This window comes from Notothenia rossii, assembly GCF_949606895.1.
Source record: "Notothenia rossii genome assembly, chromosome: 11".
Lineage (NCBI taxonomy): Eukaryota > Metazoa > Chordata > Actinopteri > Perciformes > Nototheniidae > Notothenia > Notothenia rossii.
The window spans coordinates 19,779,681-19,801,035 of record NC_136910.1 but is presented as its reverse complement, the minus strand read 5'-3'; the positions used below and the strand labels follow the sequence as shown (position 1 = coordinate 19,801,035).

At 43.9% G+C, this 21,355-nt stretch overlaps 1 protein-coding gene across 2 annotated transcripts in view; it reads left to right on the top strand.

Annotated features, from left to right (window-relative positions):
* Positions 1-21,355, top strand: part of LOC307024202 (uncharacterized protein) — a 94,008-nt gene that overhangs the window by 12,561 nt on the left and 60,092 nt on the right. The window contains exons 1-5 of one of the 2 annotated variants that reach the window (XM_079658125.1): positions 472-594; positions 11,579-14,013; positions 14,810-14,927; positions 15,805-16,375; positions 17,214-17,681. In XM_079658125.1, the coding sequence (XP_079514251.1) occupies positions 11,860-14,013; positions 14,810-14,927; positions 15,805-16,375; positions 17,214-17,681 (3,311 nt within the window). In that variant the 5' untranslated portion in view covers positions 472-594; positions 11,579-11,859. Of the gene's footprint in view, positions 1-471; positions 595-11,578; positions 14,014-14,809; positions 14,928-15,804; positions 16,376-17,213; positions 17,682-21,355 lie in introns of those variants that run through there. The other variant, XM_079658126.1, reaches the window with a different exon arrangement.

Below are 21,355 nucleotides of genomic sequence, written 5' to 3'. Positions count from 1 at the left end.
CAAAAGATTTTAAGATGGCAAAAATCGCCCAAAATGTACCCGTTAAAAATATTTATTTTGAAATTGTGTTTTGAGAGGGTGCAACGCTTGGTATTGTTATCTTGTCATTTACTAATGAAGTGTTTGGGTGGAGGTGTTCACACAGACTTGAGGTTTTGCCGCCCTACAGATCAGACCACATGCCAACTTTTTATCTACTCACATCTTCGGTTTTTCTTTTGATATTTTAAATATGTAGAAAAAGGCCAGTTCTTGCCTTTAAACATTTAACATCCCTATTACATCTTGCACGTTCCCTCCCTGCAGCAGCTTCCCATACCCACACTAACTGCTCCTCACTGACTCAGCATGTATGTGAAAGGCAGAGGGAAGGGAAGGCAAGGGGGCAGGGCTCTGAGATGTGAGCCTGCTAACTGGCAGGCTGGGAGTAAAAGGAAGGAGGGAGGGAGGCTCTGCTGGCCGGACAGGTCTGCACTGCTCTGCTGGAGAGAAGGAGGGAAGATGAGAGGGAAGGAAGAAGGAATAGCAGAAAGGATGAGACAAGAAAAAGCATGTGGGAGGTGTGAATCCTAAGCGGCAGTGAGAGGAGGAGAGGTGAGTGTGAGATTGAGAGAAAGATTTTATGTGTAAATGTAGCTGTTTGTGTCTCTGGTGTGCTGCTGCCAGATCGGGTCGATCAGGAGACAGATTTACAACACGATACAAATGATCCAGATGTGCATGTCATGTTGTAGGACTCACAAACCCAATGACTAATGGGCAGCACACCGTGGGGCACTTCAGTGGACTGTTTTTGTGGCTGTAAAGGCATGAATAACAGAACATGTGTGAAATTAGGAACAACATATTTTTCCATCTAGCCATGTGTCATTACAGGCATTTCACCAGTGCTGGGCTTTCAATTATTATCGTTATTGAACTTCAGCAAATAACCATGATCATATGATGTACTCTGAGCATGGTCCAAATGTAAGATTCTGAGAATACTGCAATATAAAAGTAAGTTAGGGGTCTTCTGTAATGCACAGCAGTGGACCACACTTCATTCATTTGCATCTTTTATTAGTGATATTGCTTCATTTGGCATTGTCATTACTGTGTTGATGTCACTGCTTCTTTATTTTGTAGGGAATTATAAAACCCACTCGGCAAAGCAATGCAATTATATTGAAAAAGAGCCATGCCAGCACAAGGCAATTCAAAGTGATTTGCAGGGGCATAGAAATATATGAACTATCGGAAATTAACAAAACATTAAAATACCATTTAGAGGACTTTCAAAACAAAAAATAAACAGGCCAATAAGTAGAGGCAGATTAAGAATGAGTTGTGTCTAATTACTTTAAAGCTTTAGTAAGAAATAATGTTTTTACAATAAACTGAACTGAGTTTAGGCTTGGAACTAAAATAACATCGTCAACATGAGCAGTACAGCAAGAGTCGCTGTATCTACATCCTAACCCATCTTGTTTTGTAGACATCAGAGCGGAAAGGTGATGGTGTTTTTTTTTTTATTTAGCTCTGTTTGTTGCACTGAAAGAAACTGCTCATGCTTATGATAAGTCAAAAAACAGCCTATTCAAGAAAATAAATGGGGTTGCCGCTGTAGTTTTCAATACCAATGAGTTTGCAGAAGTTGAAAACTAAAAATACCACCATTCATTTGTACTGTATGCCTCCATCAACTAGTCAAGTTGCAGTCATGTCGGTTGTCACATGATGATTATTTCTTATGAGATAACTGGGAAATTGTTATCTTATTGTTAAATCTTGTCAAATTGTCAATTTGAACCTTAAGCTAGTTATCTTGATTGTTGGTTTGAACATTATATCTGTCTTTATCTAGAAAGGTGTTTTTGGTACAGCCTTAAATGTGAGAAAAAGGCCTTTATTTGTATTTGTTTTGCTTTGGCTTTTGTCCTTCCTGAAGCCTTGTACATGTACCCTGCATCAGAGAAGATAGGAAGAGCAAGGTCATCTCCTGTGACTTGCTTTGAAATCTGAGACACTTTCTGTTATGTTTAAGATGTTAAAGGGTCACATCTCAGAGAGGACTTTTTGTGCACATGGCAGGTCAGAGAGGAGTGCTACCTGCAGAGAGATGAACAACAGCAGAGCAACTTTAACATGATTTGTCTGTCCTTAGAATAAAAAAGCATATTTAATCTTGTTAGATTTTCCAAAAGTGGCAAAAAATAGGCTCTGTGTAAAAGAGTGACACGGCACTTAGAGGAGACGGACTGTGCACGTTATCGGTAGATCTCCTCTTGTACATACTGTACAGCCTGAGGCGAATGAGTAATGTGGGTTATTGGGCATTTACACTTCTACGTTGCATGTCAGCCTTTTGCCTGTATATGGAAGATCAGTTCCCACGAGCATGCAAGGTATTGAGCGGAGGAGTTGTATAAGCTGCAAGGTCACGGCACATGTGGTGTCTCTCCCTTATTTGTCTCCAACAATAAGCCTCTTTGCAATTTTCCTCACACACACTTTCAGTGTATCTGCATGAGTCAGAGGACCCGTCTCTTTTGTCTGAACGTGCAGTGAAGAAGCAAGCATGACATCCTTGTATCAAACACACACAAATTCATCAATAAATCTTTGACACTCACTTCTTTAAAGTCAGTTCACCCCCTTTATTCAGCCGCTTGGTTAATTATAATTCAGTACCAGTGGAAGATCAAACAGTATTTTTGTGTTACACTGAGCCCCCCGCCATTTCTTGGGAATTTGCACACTGTGCCAAATGCAGTATGATGTAACCTAACGCTATGTAGAGAACTCAATAGTTGTGAATGCATGTTAAGGGATTTATTTTGCAATGTGAACCTGCCGTGTCACCCATTCACTTCATACAAACCCTCTTAATCTCCCCGGCTTTAATGTGTCACTACCTAATAATGCACAACCTGTCATATTGCTGAAATCAAAGCAGCTTGTGCACGGCGCCAGCAACAAGCAAGCTGGGAGCTAATATTAGCATGAGCACCCACCACCACCTGCACCCCCCATCATATCCATTTGGAGCTAATATTAGATCTGCACATGGTGCCTGGGGTTTAATTACCTGTGCGATGGGACTCGTAAATGCACCACCAAATACCTGATGTAGTTTATTATTGTGTGTGTGTGTGTGTGTGTGTGTGTGTGTGTGTGTGTGTGTGTGTGTGTGTGTGTGTGTGTGTGTGTGTGTGTGTGTGTGTGTGTGTGTGTGTGTGTGTGTGTGTGTGTGTGTGTGTGTGTGTGTGTGTGTGTGTGTGTGTGTGTGTGTGTGTGTGTGTGTGTGTGTGTGTGTGTGTGTGTGTGTGTGTGTGTTTGCAAGCATTGTGACCCAGGAGGACAACAACACAAGGATGAGTCATCAGTTGTGTGCAGCTGTGGCCTTTTTTTGTTTGTCCAGGTGTGTTTGGTGGTGCTGAAGTTTCACATCTTGTCCTTCACATATTTTGCTCCTATCAGGAGTGTGCTTTTAAATGCCAAGCTAAGCTAACTGGCTGCTGGCTGTAGCTTCTAGGGCTGAACTCGATGTTGTTTTCTTTTTTGTTTGGATGGAGCTTTGAATGTATTTTGTCATACAGTATGTTAGGACAACATCACCCTAAAAGTATAAAAAGACAACCCTTAAACAAAAGCCAGTCTGTTTATTATCATGATTACTATTAAATCAACTTTCTTATACATTGGCAGTTTGTGCATCCTTTTGTGTGCAATAAGCGTAAGGGCATTACATTTTTCTGACCACATTTTGAAAAGCTAAACACTAACCAATATGGATTGAAGCAGAATATTTTGTAAGATAAGAACGTTTTAAAACTACCTGGTTAAGCCCCATTAGCATCATATTTATTGCAGAGGAGAAAACTAATAATTACAAAATGCTGAACTGTTCCTTTAAGAGACACATTTTGAACGTCTTTTTTACCTCAATTGCCAAAAAGGAGACCACATTTTCAATCGATATCGCAAAAAATCTTGTTATTGGGATTTTTTGAGCATGATAACTATGTAGTAAAATGTTATATTATCTAGAGAGATTATCTTTTTCTATTGTAACTCCTGGCACAGCAGTGATGGTGCCACCACACACACAGCCAAACTGGACGGCTGTCAGAAAACTGTGATGGAAACGCAGCATGGGGGTGTTGAGGTTCAAGAGGAAAAGAAAAGAACAATAATACTTAGACCAACAGCTATTTCATCTTAAATCCTATTTCCTCCCTAATATTTCTGCTCAGGTGGATTTAAGTTTGACAGAGCCACTTTATTCCAGTAAATACTACAGTATACAAACCTCTGAATTGTTTGTGCATTGATCCTAGATCGTCGATAGTTTGCTGACATACCTTCCTGAAGGATTATGTTGTAATTGCATTGTTATCACAAAGAGCTCCGGGTTTTACTGTCCTAATAAAAGTAATTATAACACATTTTGTTGCTAAAGCAATCACAATTTTTTTTTAAAATCATGACTGCAATGAAAATTAAATAAAACAAAACCAAGTTAAATGTAAATAAAATACCCTAACATTAAGATATATATCACATCAGAAATTATTTTAAAAGTGTCTTTGACGGATGTTCAGTTCTATTTATTGTTTTTATAGTTTATTTGATTATTCTAGAATATAGTGTCAGCAGGTCATAATCTTCAGGCTGCGTACGACCCCAGAAACCTCCACCTGTGAAAACCATATTATAAATCTATTAATCCATGTCTGATCGTTCGTATCTTTGTAAACATTGTCACTTTCTCCATTAGAATTGTAATCTTCAGAGGTAGATACATCTAGAGTCCAATAGGAGAATGTGTCTGTGATTGAGGTGAACTGATCCTTTACACAGTTTGCTGGCTGTTTCTAACATGGTCCTTCCTGTAACTCTACACTCCCTCACACTGTGGTAGTCTGCCAGCACAGCTCTCTCCTTCATACATGACTCTCTCATCCTGCTTTCCTCTCCTTCACTCTCCTGCTCTACACCCATCTCTCATGCTCCTTCTCTCACCCGTCCTTATCTGTCTCTCTCCCATCATAAATGAATGGATCAAATTCAAGATCAGGCCCATCAGCTGCTTCCCAGAATCGATACCAGCCGATGTAATCCGACAGACTTCCTCTCTGGGTGAGGACAAAGATGACAAATCATATGTAATAATATGATATGGATCTGTTCCTCCACATGCACATTTATGAAGAAACCAAGAGGATGAAAACCCCATTTACGTGCATGTTCTTTTCTTATTGATTTTAAACTAAAACAGAGAAACAGGTTAAACCATCTCGTTTGCAAACAACAAAACTGTGCATGTGAGCCAATATCAGTCAGGATACACTGCTGGGTCTCAGCTGGTACACCTACGCTGTTTTTTATTATCACTAACACAACTCAGGATTTCCATTTACATATGTTTTATTGTCAGAGAATGTGAAAGTAATCGAATCACTATTTTACGATCCGACAAACTAATAGATCTCCTGCATTTCAATGTGCCTTAGGAGACTTAGGATACATTATTATCTCATGGATCCTGACCTTAATTTGACCTCACCCACAATCAAATATGAGGACAGTGTTGTTCGATTCATTCAATATCGTTTTAGCAAAGCTACACATAAACACACCAGCTAACCGAGGACGGAGAGAGAAGTGAAGAAAAACGAAAGTTGATTGAGTGCAGCATCTTGTTAGTAATTATAATAATATATCAAATTGATATTTTTATTTATAAAGCACCATTCAAAAAAAGTTCAACAGGCCTTATGATCGAAATAAATAAATAATACATTTATAATCCAAAACATGAGAGGAGATTTCTTTTTACGTGAATGCCTTTTTCTACGATTTTACCTTCAATTCAACTTCATGATATTATAAACTTCTGTGCAGTTTTAGTGTCTGAATCTGAAATGAACAACACATCTACAGCAGTCCCTTCTTTTTGTCTTCACTTTAACAGCATCTTAGCAGTGAACTTCATTGTCCACCGACATCATTGTCTCTAATGTTGAGCATTGTTGTCCTTGTGTGAACTATATATAAAACTAGATATCCCACTCTATGGACTCTCCATGGTTTTATTACAGGAAATGCTCATCTTAGTGTGGAAACATTTGCCAAAACAGAGAGAAAACTATGCATTACAGTTTGGAAGCACTCTATCTTGGTAGTGACTTAAAATCCACTTATCAGCATAGTAGCTTCACAATTGACCCATCTCTGTCAGATTTGAGCTGCAGCCCAGGAGCCACATCATCGTCTTCACACCTTTACTCCCCGTCCACACGGCGTTGTGCGTTGAAGCTTCAACGCTTCTGCCCATTCACTTTGAATGGGGTGACGTCACGATTTGCCGAACTGCATTGTGGTTCCGTTGCTTCGCTTTGCTCGCGTTGCTCGCTTCAAAAGTTGAGCAATGTTCAACTTTTGAAGCTTCGACGGAAGCGCCAACCAATCAACTCATATGCCAGTACAAGCTCTAGCCAATCAAACCACGTGCTTGTGTGTCCGGGGCGGGAGATTCATGTGATTGGTTGTTGGTCGAGTTTCAGACACGCCCGCCGGCAAGCTTCAACGCACGCTGCCGTGTGGACGCTGCGTTAGACAATGGGAGCCAACAACAACCAGACAAAGGCTGTGTTTTGTGAATGGTAGCTGTGGGAACATTAGCTCCGATGTGTGAAAACAGCATACAGATAAAAGAGGCGGGAAAAGTTGTTAAAGATACATTTTACTGTATTCATCCAAAAGGAATAGAAGTAGGCTAAAGGTTAATCAATAGTGAATGTAAGCATGTACAAAATGTTGCTGTGAGGTGGCAATTTAATTAAGAATTAGTGAGGCGGTAAAGATTTTGAGACTCAGTTTGGACTCTTTGAAGCCGCGGGCAGAAACGTCAGTTGGGGTCAAGGAGGGAAAGTGTCTCGCCTCCCCTGCCAACTCCCTCACAAGTACTCTTTGTTCTGTCAACTTCCATTTTCAACACACGTGCTCTCCCACTGCTTCCATAAGGCAGCTCCAATCTGTCGCTGCTGGCAGCAGGCGGCAGTTCACCATCCTCCTCTCGGTGACTTTAGTTTTTGCACATGAGTTCTGTTGTCTGTGGCTTTGTTGGCGAGGAAAGTCGTTCTGCATGAGCGATAAACAGAACGATGACGATTGGAAAGAAGTCAGCTTGGTTTAGATGAGTAAGTGCCGAGGGATTTAACTCAACAAAAGGGAAAAAAGAGGCTCCAGCAAAGGATTTAAACACAGAGTTATAGATTTCTGTGATAGGAGTTGGGTATTTGGTGCATTTTGTGGTGGACAGGATGTAATGTGTGACAGAAGCAGAGTTAGAAGAAAAAGTACTAATACCTACTGTAAATATTTCTTAGTTTTGTTTTCCTCTTTTATTTTGAATAGCATGTTCTCCTTGTTTTACTTCCTGTCTTTTTCGTTTTCCCGCCTGTGTGATTGTCCCTTGAGGATATATTCCTGTCTTCCCCTGTGGTCTTGTCAGTTTGGTGTCAATGTTACCCTGGTTCGGTTCAGTCTGTGACAGTTCCTGGTTTTGTGTCTGAATTCTGGATTTCCCCCCTCCTGTGAACTCAAAGTCTTCTTGCTTTGTATACCTTCATACCTGCCTCCCCTCTTTGATTCTACATTTGGGTCCTGATTTCCTCTACCTCGTGTCACTCTGTTTCAAGGTTTAGCCATGAATGGAAAATGTTACATAATTGAAAGTATTCAAAAACAATCATGAAAAGTACTCGATGCAGGGAAATTGCCGAAAGAAAAAGCAGCAATTGACAATAACAGTAATTTACCTGTCAACCGATTAATTGAAAATTGTTTTGAAACTGTTGGGTAGTATGATTTAGATATGTTATCTTCTTTTAATATCTTATGTATGTAGAAATCCTTATTCGTATAACATAATTAAGGATTTCAGATATATGTAGAAAAGTTCAAATCTGAATTTAGTTTTTTTAGATGATGTTTTAGTATTCTGAGGCATGAAATGTAAAAACTTTTGTCAGGACTGGCCCAGGAGAGGCAGAAAGTGCTGTGTAGTCCTATCAATAGATGACTGCTTTGCGTCATTCCATCACATTATGGAAGGTGTAAACTGCCAAAGGCCCAGTTTTTTATTTACAGATCAAACTCTATGCTGTCCCAAATAAGTAGCTTTCCCCAGGCACCTGACACCGATTCCATTGATCTGGGGCTTGTCTTCAATGTATCAACCAGAGGATCAGGATATTACTCTCCAAAAACATAAGGGATACCATTTTCAAGCATGTGTATTCTCTATGTGCTTGTGACTCTTTAATTGAAAGGTCTATTTGGAGTTAGTGCTCTGGCTTTTGCCATTCTACTTGTTAGATGTGCACTTGTGTGGAGAAGAATGGGAGCCTCCCCACCCACATACTCTACAAAGCGTGAGACCAGAATATAATGCCTGTGATAAATTCTGCTTAGCTGTAGGTGTTTCGGTGTGTTGTTAGAATATTAAAGGTCCTTTATACATACTTTCGAAGCCTTAATGTGGTATATTAGTATGTAGTTTAATCTGAAATGTTATCACTGTCTTACATTTTAACTCCCAGACTCTTTCAAATATTTACCGTCTTAACAATGTTTATATTTAATATCGTTACTTTCATTATTGTCAGAGTTGTCATTTATTTGTTTATTTTGTAATTATTCAATTTAACTATTTTCAATTATAATTTATATATATTTTGTAGGGGTAATTCATTATATTCTTATTGAACTTATTTTTTGTATATTTTGTATTTCATATATTTCCTCCTATAATTTAATTGTTGTTGTATTTTTCTATAGTTTTATAATAGTTATATATTTGCTTATTTTCTACAACTAAATTATTGTGTTTATGAATGGCAATATTCCATCATACAAAAAAAAAGAAGTGACTTTTAAAAAAAAAACATATTGTGGAAATCCCTTTGTTTCTGTTGTTTGCCAATACATAGAACACTTTTTGGTTGAAAATGAACTGATTGTTTTAAGATTATTGGAAATATTCAAGTAATTTAAACTTCTACTTAAGTAAAGTACTTGAGTACAGTTACTTTCTAATATGTCCTACTGGATATGGGTAAAGAGGGACAGGCGGAGGCTAAATTAGCTGGTACTGATTATGTTTGCACACACAGGAAGTCTTCTGTATCACTGCTGCATTAATGTCACAGCGATTCCTAAAATAAAAACTGATCAGATAATCTGATTTTCCAAGATTGATTTTAGGCCTCTCCCAATCAGACATTCATTCCATTGAATAGATTAATTTATGACTCAATCCAGAGTGTCATCTTGTTTCATTCAGAGTTCAGATAAAGCAGCTGTCACCAGGTGGAGTCAGAGAGCAGAGGAGGAAGTGAAGGATAATGTCCTGCTTCCTGTCCCTGCAGGATAAGCTCATGTTCTTACAGTACCTATGTCCCATAGATAGTGATGTACACGAGATATTCAAGGAACAATACACTAAAGGACAGAAGAAGATAAAAGACAAACTTAAACAAAGAAATAGGTGACGAAGTATGCCAGCTGGAAAAGGAGCTCAAATAGAGAAAGAGCTTAAAGTAATCATGTATTTATATGTTCCACCATAGACAGATCGTACTTGCTGAATGTCATTTAGTTCATGTTAAAAACTGTCAATGTGTTCATATTTAATAGCATCTCAAGTTAGGTTCTCAGATGACCCATATGCATTTTAAATTGAGTCCTGGCTTTGAATGAATGTCCAGTAATGTCACAGTTTTGATCTTCACTGCACAACTCAGAACATGCTCCATCTTGCATTAGAAGTGCAGATTCTTCCCATGATGTTCAGTCCAGAATTATTTTTGGACATCATTATATGTCCAATATTTGCACGTCAAGCCCAATTTTGAACATGAATTTTCAATTATGAATTCTCGAGACACTTACAAACACACTTAATACATTTGAAAGTTCTGACTTTTAACATATTTATACCACATGTATCTGGACAAATCTGTAATGTCTTCAACTGACGTCAAATGTATGTATCAGTCTATCCTGCCTTTGATTACAGTAGAGCTGTGCCATTAAGTTGCAGTCATTTGCTGTAATGAGGCTGAATCCGTTGACCTTGGACAGTATGCACTTTATTGTTTGTGTGTGTAGACGGGGTGTAAATGAAATGGAGGGAATGGCTGTATTCATCTGAAGTGAGGCTGTTAACCATCTTTTTGCCTTGCTGCTATTTTAGGCACTCGCTCTCTACCACTGCTGCACCTTGGCTAGCTGTAGCATTCTGCTTTTTTTACTGGCAGAAAGAGTCCTGTGAGTCTGCCTACAAAGAGAGGATTTACTGTAAAGTATATTTGTTAGTATTTATTATTATTCAACATGTCAAACAGCCTTAGTTGGTATTTATATTATTTAGGACACAAAAGAACAGGCTGCCAAAAGAAAGAGAAATTACACGTTACTTGTTAGGCGCTTTTATCTAAAGCGACTTACATACTGTGGGCAATCCCGACAGGAGCAGTTTGGGGTGAAGTGTCTCGGGGACACAACGACATGCTGACTACAGTGGGGTTTGAACCTGTGACCGCCCGATCCAAACACCAAAGCACTATCCACTGTGCCACACGCCTCCCTGACATTCCATTGACATCTAGTTATAGATTTAAATGGATACCGCTTTAAATAATATATATTTTCAATACTTTCAACAAATCCTCCAAAGCTTCCTGTTGCTCTAAATTACTAATATCTTTGCACTGATATACTTAAATGCAGAGTGAGGTTAATGTACTTTTTGTGTATTTTCAATTTTATTATATGGTGTACTTCTATTCCATTATATTTCAGAGACAAAAATGTATCTTTTTACCCCTCTTTATTTCAGCTTTAGTTACTTCATAGATTACAATTTTCATCCTCCATGTCCATTTTTTTTTTTGGGTGGAGAAAATTCCGTTACTTACTTAGAAAACCCTGTAAGGTGGAAAATGCACCATCACAAAGCTGACAAAAAGGGCAATTGTTTTAGCTCATACAAGTTGTCTTTTCAGAGATAGATGTAGAGATTCATTCTACATAATATGAATCCATAAAATCATATAATCATCATATCATATAGTAAAACTCTGACCAGGAACATTTTACTGAAAAATGACTCTAATGTACATTTAGTTGATAATACGTATAAACTGTTACCTGTAGTTGAGTATTTTCACAGTTTGATATCAGTACTTTTACTGAAGTATAGAAACTGAATACTTCTTCTACCGCTATATTTGTGACCTTTTTTTGTAAGCTGAGAGAGGGTAAACACATTTGTTTGGTCTTTACTCTTTACATTGAAAGTATTGAACATTTAATAAAATGAAGAAATGTGATGGGCAGCAACATGGCTGGTAATGGGTAGCCTTATCCTTTAATGTTGGTATGTTTGCAATTATTGTACAATTAATGTATTAAGAGAAAATTGTAGCACGTCTTAAAAGTGAATGAGTGCCTCAGAGATTCTGGAATATTCTGTGTGTATCTGGCATCACTAGTGGTAACAGATCCTCCGTTCTCTCATTCACAGGTATGAAGAATAGGGGGCAGTTGGAGGTGTCCCATGGGCATGTTTGTCCTCTGGCCGTTCAGCCTGTGTGTCTCTGCTCTGCACACAGACGCTCTAGGGAGAAGAAAGACCGTCTAAAAATAAACTGACAAGCACCACCAGCAGAAAAACAAACTGACGAATACAACAAGAGGACAAAGAGGAACTTCCCATTGTTTCTGTCTCTTTCACCCTGTCTGAGACTTTCTTTCTCGCCACTCAGTTTCTGTGTCTGTGTCCTCATTTTGGCAAGAGAGGAGGTCATGTCCCAGTCTGGAAAAGTACTTCATTTGTATGTAGAGGTGAGGTCTGCCCCAGATCAGGCAGGAGGGAAGGAAGGGATTGCTCAGGGGCATTCGGTTCAGGACAGTCCAACTGAGCTCCTGTCTCAGCTATCAAGCCAGACCTCCGTCACTAAGACCTCCACAGCTCAGCGTCTCCTTCAAGACTGCAAACATAACCAGTCTCCTTATAGAAACGTCCAGCTCCAGCAAGCCAGCAGCTCCCCTACAGTGTCCAAGCGTTGGAGTGCACCGTGTGATGAAGCGTCTGCCTTTCGCTCGCCACAAATGATGTCCTCTTCGGGAAAGGTTAACGCCCCTCACACTCCTCCCAACTGCCAGAGGTTCAACGAGGGGAAGGTCAGTGATGGTACGCGCTCTGTGGTTACCTTTAGTTACATTGAGAAGTCCAACGTGAACAGTCCATGCAAAAGAGGTACTATAGAGGAAAGATCCACCCCTTCTCACTTTCGTAAAAGACTCAGCGACCCAATTTGGTTTGGGAGTCCCAATTCATCGTGCAGCTCCAGTCCCAAGCAGACTTTCCGATCTCCGGGAAGTCACCAGCAGACGTTCTCTCCTGGACTCCGCCAATCAGCTTTGGATCCCATCGGCAGGGCAGCTACCCAGAGGGCTGTGGAGGAGTTTGGCTCCCCTCTGTTGAGGATTAAGCTGGCTCATGCACTTGAGCAGGCCGCATCGTCACGCTATAACCAACAGCCGCGCTGTCAGTCCTGGGCTGGGTCTCCTGTCCAGCGTCAGAACATGGGTGTCCTCAAAGACCACTTCACGGAGAGGAGCCAGGCTGTTTGTGGGCTGCCTCGGAGCCCTGCGTCAGACCAGCTATCCTCCAAGTCCAGGCAGTCATCTAACGTGAAGCCTGAGTCTTTCGGTGAGTCCCAGAGCCCTCTTCACTGGTCTGCAGAGGACAGAACTGTAGTCCGAAGTCCAGCCACGAAAATAAATGTCCACCGATCTTGCAACAGAAGCACTTCGCCGCAGGCAGCAATCCTCCAACTTGGCAATAATGTAGTTGAGGGCTTGAATCAATTAAGTGACAGTAAACCCTCCTCTCCGGCTCATAGCCCTGAGGTAGCCCGGAGGCTAACAGAGGAGGCTACCAAAGTACCTTCTATTTTCACAGAGGCACGAAAGTCCTCATTGCACAACGCTTTAGGAGAGCCCGTTGAAGAACTTCAACATTCAGCACCAAATGCACAACTCAAACAAACGCTTAAGATGAACATCCCTTTAAATGACCAACAAACACCAGCAACTGACAACACAGACTCTCACCAGCCGGAAAACTCTCTCTCTCAATCTATCTTGCACTCGCACGAAACCAACTCCAGTAGTAATCATCAAACACACCAGGAGGACTTCATTCAGAAGTCCCACCCTCAGAGCTCGATTTTAAGTTCCCCTGCCATACCTTCGCGAGTTTTACGTCCTTCTCATCCTCCAACTGAGTTCAGCTCTCCCATAAGGGACCCCAGGCTATTCCAAGCAGAACTCCGAGCACCGGATACCCCCACCCTACATCGCCGGCAGCTCCCGAGGTACACCGGAGACTCCTGGTCCCCTAGCTTCGATAAGAGAGGAGACCTGAGCTGTTTCGACAGAGGGGACTGCACTGAGCTCGCTAGGAGGCTATTCATCAATCAGAGTGTTGAGGAGGCACCAGTTAGCTGGACGTCCAGGCAACAGTGGGGGAATGAGGTGGAGAACAGCCCGATGCCGAGCCCTGTGGCTGGTCTAGGGTGCATCGATGACCAAACTCCTGATTGTCCATCTGGTCACCATCGCAGACCGCTCAGTCCGACAGCACAGCAGAAACGAGCAGAGCAGAGGAGGAGAGAGATCCTGCTTCTGGGCCCTGTAGCGTTGGACTCTCCAGAGGAGGATGAGGGTTGTGATGAGGAGGGACAGGGCAATGAGATGGAGGGATTTGAGGCTGAGCAGCAGGGGGTAGGGGAGGCTCCAGAGGCAGAGCAGAACGGAGCCATGGGAGGTTCGTCCTCGCGGAGCTCCAGCGGGGTGACAGGAAGCCTGGGAGACAGAGACTGTGTGTCCCCTGAGTCTAGTCAGTCCAGTCACCAGAGCAACGAGACCGGGGCCGCCACCTCAGGAATACAGGTGGGCATTGGGTTAACAACAACACTTCAAATAACAACCTTTTCTTAGCCTATAACTGTCAACTTTTAACAACATTTGAACATGCTTGAGTTAAGGAGAGACACTTCAGGAACATTTCTTTTGACGTATATGTCAATTTTGAAAGTCGTTGAAAAAGACATCGACAGAATATATTTAGGGGCTTTTTTACTACAACATTTGACAACTGTAGATTCCTCACAGATTCACCAAAATTTAGCTTTTAGATAATGCGGTATATGGCTATATACAATATAAGAATTCAGACAACTTGTATGCTAAATAAAATAAATGTCTTAACAAGAGTAATCTACAATGAAATGTTAAGGTGATATCTATTGATTAGGTATTTTTGCCCTATTCAATTGAAATGCCTCACAAAATGTATGGCATTTTACCTTTAGTGCCTTTCCCTACAACATTGATACAAATCTCATGTCTGTGCTGTAAGTATAGAGCTGGAGTGCTGGAGACAGGCAACTTTTAGCCTAGCTTAGAATTAAGACAGGAAGTACAAGGGACTCTCCCCAAACTTAAAAAATCTATCTACATGTACAAACACCTTAACGGCCCCTCATGTAGAATCTTGTATTCTCCTTTGTTCAATACCAACAAAATCAGTTTTCCTTAATAGCATCTGACTGCAGCTTAACTTTTTCCGACATGAGGGGGATACTTTTCATCTAAATGTGCAAGAAAGTGATTAACTGTATCTCTGTAACTATCCCTTTAATGCTGCACAGAGCTAGTCTCTCACGTGTCTGTATTTGTCTTTCAGACGGACAGTGGCTGTGCATTGCCTGTGCCCTCGCTCCATTGTCAAAGGATCGCTCGTGCCAAGTGGGAGTTTTTATTTGGGACCCCTGCTGAGGAGGCTGCTAGTAGGGGAGAGAAAAGTGAGAGCATGACCAACTCAATTTCATCTAGTTACTGCACTTTCATGATGGTTAAAATAGTCCCTAACAAATGCACTACTTCCTCCTCTTTTAGCAATATTTGCTAAAAACTTAAAAGACCAGCTGTTTGAGGAAATAGAGAACCTCGTAAAAAAATGAAAGTCCATACTACAGAGGAATTCTTTTAAATTAATTTCTTACATGTAAATCCTAACAGAAATAATGTAAAAATGTAAATGAATAGATGAGATTAACAATTAAAACCTCAAAATCTTCTTCTTTTCTGTGACCTGCTAAGCTGCTAGAGAAACTGCTCCACAGATTGTCGCTTATCAGTTCAAATTCCCTTCTGCACTCTGTGTCTCGTGTTAGGAAAGATATGATTTTACTGTAAATTAAAGACCACAAGAATAACATACATTTGTATAGGTAAAAACTGCCAGCGATGTCTTATTGAAACATCTATCTTAGCCCATTTATTTGAGCACTAATTAATTGGCATTTCCCTTCTGCACACTCTCAGAGGTCTGTTTCAGAAAGGTTTCTGGTATTGTAAAAACTCTTGAATGAGCTGAATAAATCCTGCTTGTGAAGTGACTCATATCTCAGCTGAAATGTCGAAGAAATGCAGAGGAGTTTTAACCAGTCAGCTGTCACCATGCCAAAACAAATAAAGATACTGAATCCGAAGAGACATTTAGTCATCCATCTTTCAGTACCTTTGGATACTTTTTGATTTTGGTCTTTACCAAAGACAGTATTGAGGTTTCATTCTCATTTTTAATCATGATAAGATCTAAATATGTTTCACATGCAGTTAACACAGGGAGTTATCATTCAAGCATTGAGGTTGATATTTAACTCTATCCATCTGCAGATTCTCTGGAAGCCTCCACAGCTCCTCCCAGTGGTAACTCCAGCGAGTCTCCCACACCAACTCCCCCTTCCTCCCTCCCTCTGCTTTCTGCCAATCATAACGTACAACAAGTTGAGGTAGAGCTGGTGACCCCTCCTCCAGCTGTCATCGGGACTTCCCCCAAAACTGGTATTATTCGCCGGACCTTAAAGTACTCAGAAACTGACCTTGATGCAGTTCCTCTTCGCTGCTACCGAGAGACGGACATAGACGAGGTGCTGCTAGCAGAGCTGGACGACGCCGACTCTGCGTTTGGGAGTAACCGCAGCGTCCAGGGCATCTCGGGTACAGGCAGCAGCCCACTGGGGGGTCTGGCTTATGGTAGGAAAGATGGGGAGGTCACAGAGAAGAGAAGGGGAGAGGGTGAGGAGGAGGAGGAAGAAGAGGAGGAGGAGGAGGAGGAGGAGGAGGAGGAAGAAGAAGACGAGGAAGAAATGGTGAGCTGGGCCAGTGTGAGGATGCAAGGAGACAACAGGAAGCAGCAGCATGCAGCTCAGGAGGACCCAGAGGTGTTTGGTCACATTATGAAGAGGTGAACATGAAACTCACTCACAGGCATACACAAAGCTGCAAACACACACATGTTCACAAACACTATAGTGAATCAGGATTTTCCCCTTAACTGTATTTTGATCTGAATTTGATCTCACTGGTTGGAAACCTATGTTTCAAGTAGATTGTAAACAGATATGTCTAACAATACAGTACACAGACAGACACATGCTGTACTGTAGGTAGTTTTCTGTGATGTGTTGAAGTGGAGATTGAAGGAGGTACTTATCTGTAGTCAATGTATTACATGCAGTAGTTACTGTTTGGAACACAGTATGGACAAATAAATAGGAGTATCAACAAGGAAGCAAAGCAGCTGAAAAACCTATTTTGTTTACATAAAAAAAGCCAACCAAACCTATAGCAGTTTAAGAGAGCAGGAGTTGCTGTTTTACTTCTGCCTTGATCCGTTAGCAGTTGGTGTGTTATTTTTTGACTTTGGTTGGTTTAGGTTCACCAAAGTGAATCAATTACACAAACAAAACAACCAATCAATTAAGCGGTAGACCAGCAACTCAGTGTTCTGGGTAAAATGTGTGTTTTTTCAATGCAGTCTTGTGGCTTTGGGCAAAGCATAGATAACAGCTTCAGTTTCCTGTCGGAAGTGCTGTCTGAAAGCAAGGTAAAGCAGTAACAATTGTAAAGATAGCAAGGTATATGGATAAGTACCTCATACAATCCTACTTAAAAAACATTCAAACTATTGCTTCAAAAGTTGGAGTTCCTCTTTTTTTAGATGTGTCCTTGCACATTTAATCTTTTCTTTATAAACACAGCTGTGTTGTTGCAGCGTTCCTAAAACCTCCCTCTCTGTCCAGACCAATGGCAACATTTTTTGACAACCACCACCCGGCCCTGAAATCCCCCATCTTGGTCTCCGGCCCTCGCTGTGCTGCAGAGGACACCTTCAGCCGCCACTTTGAGAGCATCATGGAGTCTCACCGAGCCAAAGGCACCTCGTACAACAGCCTGGATAGCGAGGAGCTGCTTACCTCGAGCACCCAAACCGTCCTGACCTTTGACCTGCCCACATTAACCCCTGCCATCCACGGTCCGGTCTGCCAGAGCACCAGGCAGATCGTCCAGCTCAGCTTCGCCCCACTGGCACACGATGAGAGGCCCAGTATCTCCGATTCAATCTTTACCATGACTGGGGACTCGGACGCCACCAGAGCCCCGTCCAGCGAGAGGCTGAGCAGCGGTTCGGACGACACGCCACCCAAAGGACGAGGGTATTCACAGCTGGGGAGCAGCTGGTACAGCAACCCTTCTTTCTCATTACCAAGGTGAGTTCACAGCAAGTCAATATTAAAGGGATGCAATGATTACTTAATTGGCAGGAAAATTACTGGCAACTATTTTATTTCATGATTGGTAAATTGTTTTGGTTTAGTAATGATTATAGACTAAATGATAAATGGATAATGGAAATATCTGTTTGTTGAAGACCTATGTGTAGTAATAGGCGCTTTTCACACCAGTACATCTTGCTCAACGCATAATTGTATTTTAGTATAGTGGCAAGTCTTCAGTGATTCACTAAGTATCTGAGAGAGTGTAAATATGGGTCAACTTTGTTATCGCATAGTGTAGCGACCCTGTATAGGAAGCTGAGGGTGTCACTCAGGCATCCCCCGTCTCTTGGCCAATCACAGAGCTGCACAGGATGCTGGTCTAGGTGCGGGCCTGTGGTTGGGGGAGCGGACGGGGGAGGGCGGGGAGGTTGTGACGTAGACACTGGTATATATAGGTGTGTGTGTGGGAGTTGAAGTTGTGTAATGTGGAAACCCCAAGCTGTACCTGTACCTGTACCTGTACCTGTACCTGTATTCCTCTATGCTAATAAGAGTTATTAAAGCCTAATAACTTGCAGCCGGTTTCCGACTCCATCTGTGAACGTTACATTGGTGTCAGAAGTGACTTTTCGAATGGAGGACGTCTATCCGGACGAGTGTTCGTAACTGCGTCACGGAGCTAGCAGGTAAGCTAGCGGAGATGGAAAAGTTCAGCGAGAGAGGAGTGAAGTAGGAAAGTAGGGATGGAGAGGAAGAAGGAACAGGCGGGTGGTCGAAGGAGATGAGTGGGGAGTTTGTGAAGGCACGAGAGGCGAGAGAGCGCCTTAGGGAGTCGGCGGTGAGGATGGCTAGAGACGCGGGAATGTCGCCATCTTCAGCGGCGTTTCACGCCAAAACCGGGCAGGATGTAAACAACAATGGCGGCGCCCATCAACCGGTAGCAGCCGCCGCGTCTGTGAAGACACCCAAGTACTCGACTGAGGCTGACTGGGAGGCTTTCCATGCCCAATTTGAACTGCTTGCACATGCCGGGGAGTGGTCAGTAGAGACTAAAGCACTACAGCTAGCTTTGTGCCTCACAGAAGAGGCTCTTTCATGTCTGCTGCTGCTTAGCCCGGAGGACAGACTCAGCTATGAGGCGTTAGCGGGGGCTCTGAAGAGGCGGTTTGGACAGTGTTTCCCGCCAGAGCTGCTCCGAAATGAACTGAGCAACCGCTGTAGGCAGTCTGGGGAGACGCTGCGGGCGCTGGCTAATGTAGTGGAGAGCCTGACGCGGCGGACGTATGCACACATGCCGCCCTGAGTGCAGAGTGAGCTGGCACGTGATCAGTTCATCAGGGCTCTCCTCCCTGTGGACTTGAGGCTCGAGGTTCAGCTGCAGCATCCACAGTCCTTGCAGGCGGCCTTGGAGATGGCTGTGGAGAGAGAGGATGTGTGGAGGGTAGCTGCGAGGAGCAACGGAGGGCCGGTACCGCCGGCTGTGAGGAACTGCAGAGAGGAGGAGAAGCCTGCATGGGTTACCGAGATGACGGAAATGATAAGGGCTGTTTCTTTGCAGCCAGCACGCAGACCGAGTACCAGGGTCTGCTGGGGTTGTGGTCAGCCGGGACATTTGGCCAGAGACTGCCCCAAGGCACGCCGGACCCAGGGAAACGACGGGGGGTCCGCATAAAGGGGAAGATGCGGAGACAAGCCGAAAAACTCCTCAACCAAACCACCGTTGTATTGTCATCACCACCGGCATCAGAGGAAGAAGCCAGGCAGCACAGCCGGGGGAACCAGATGCTACGCCTTTCTGAAGAAGATGACAGCACCGGAGCGGAGGTGCAGGACCCGTGTATTCTGGGTCTGGACTTTTTGAGGGCGTCTGGCTGCCATCTGGATTTTCTAGCTGGTACAATGAGTTTCCATGGGGGCCGGTGATCACCATGACCCGTATCCACGTCCCGGCTGAACCTGCGGGGAGACCCCTTACACCCACTGTGAGTACTCTAGGAACGGAAGAAAATCCTTCCTCTTTTCCCGTATCCAAGGTGACGCCCACTCAGGACAATGCTGCACCGGTCACCCCCGGACTGTGCCAACCGATCACGGGCCCCCCCTCAGTTACCCCGGACTGGGGTGGAAGAGGCTCAGTCGGCAGTATTGGAGGTGTGGCGGAAGAACTGTGGCGGCCTAAATCCAGAGCAGCAAGAGCAGTTGTGGCAGCTGCTGCTAGAGTTCCAGGGCAGTTTCGCCATGAAGGAGGAGGAGGTGGGCCGAACGCATCTGGTGGAACACGAGATTGATACGGGGAACGCGCGTCCCATCAAGTGTCGCCCGCGCCGACTTCCCCTAGCTCGTCAGCAGGCTTGCAACGAGGCAGTGGAGAGCATGCTGCAGGCAGACATCATCGAGCCCTCCAACAGCCGTGTAGTCATGGTCCCGAAGAAGACCGGTGGCTGGCGGCTGTGCCCAGACTACAGACCGTTGAAAGGGGTCACTAAGAAGGATTCATACCCCCTGCCCCGCATCGATGAGTCCCTGGACCTGGTCGCCGGGTCGTCGTGGTTCTCTTCCTTGGACCTCCGCAGTGGGTATTACCAAGTGCCTCTGGCCCCAGAGGCTAGGCCAAAAATGGCTTTCTGTACCGGCCGGGGACTTTGGCAGTTCAAGGTCCTCAGTTTTGGGCTTTGTAATGCCCCAGCCACGTTTGAGCGGTTGATGGACAGAGTGCTGTCGGAGATTCCCCGCCAGCAGTGTGTGGTTTACCTGGACGACATCCTGGCGCATGTCAGCTCGTTTGAGGCGGCCCTGGGATCTCTGCGAGTGGTGCTGGAAAGGATCAGAGCCGCTGGTTTGAAGCTACATCCAGATAAGTGTCATTTCATGCAGAGAGAGGTCACTTTCCTGGGCCACAAAGTGGGGGGTGAGGGCATCGGCACCCTTCCAGAGAAAGTGCATGAGGTCGTGGGCTGGCCAAACCCTCGCAACCAGAAACAGCTGAAGAGTTTCCTGGGCCTGGCTTCGTACTACAGGAAGTTTGTACGGGGTTTTGCTTGCACTGTTGCACCCCTGTTCCAGCTGCTGCAGAAGGACAGGGATTTCCTGTGGTCTGAGCAATGTCAAACAGCGTTTGACAGCCTGCGGCGGGCCTTGAGTGAGTCCCCGGTTCTCGCCCCAGCCAACCCCCAACTGCCGTTCACCCTGGACACCGACGCCAGCAGGGTGGGGGTAGGTGGAGTGCTCAGACTACACCAGAGGGGGAGCGGGTGGTGGCATACTTCAGCCGGGCATTCAACAAAGCAGAGCGACGTTACTGTGTCACTGGCAGGGAACTTTTGGCAGTGGTGCTGTCCATCAGGCACTTTAAATACTACCTGTGTGGCCAGGCTTTCACGGTGAGGACGGATCACTCGGCATTACAGTGGCTCATGACGTTCAAAGAGCCCGAAGGGCAGGTCGCCAGGTAGATAGAAGAGCTCCAAGCGTTCGACTTCAGGGTGGAGCACCGGGCGGGGGTGCGCCACACTAAAGCGGATGCTCTCTCCCGCCGCCCGTGTGCCGCCGGCGGCTGCCACTACTGCGAGAGGAGAGAGACTCGGGAAAAGGAACTGCTGGAAGCCGCGAGGCCAGTGGAAGAGGTTGTCTGCCAGGATTTCCGGACAGTGGACGGGGCAGAGTGG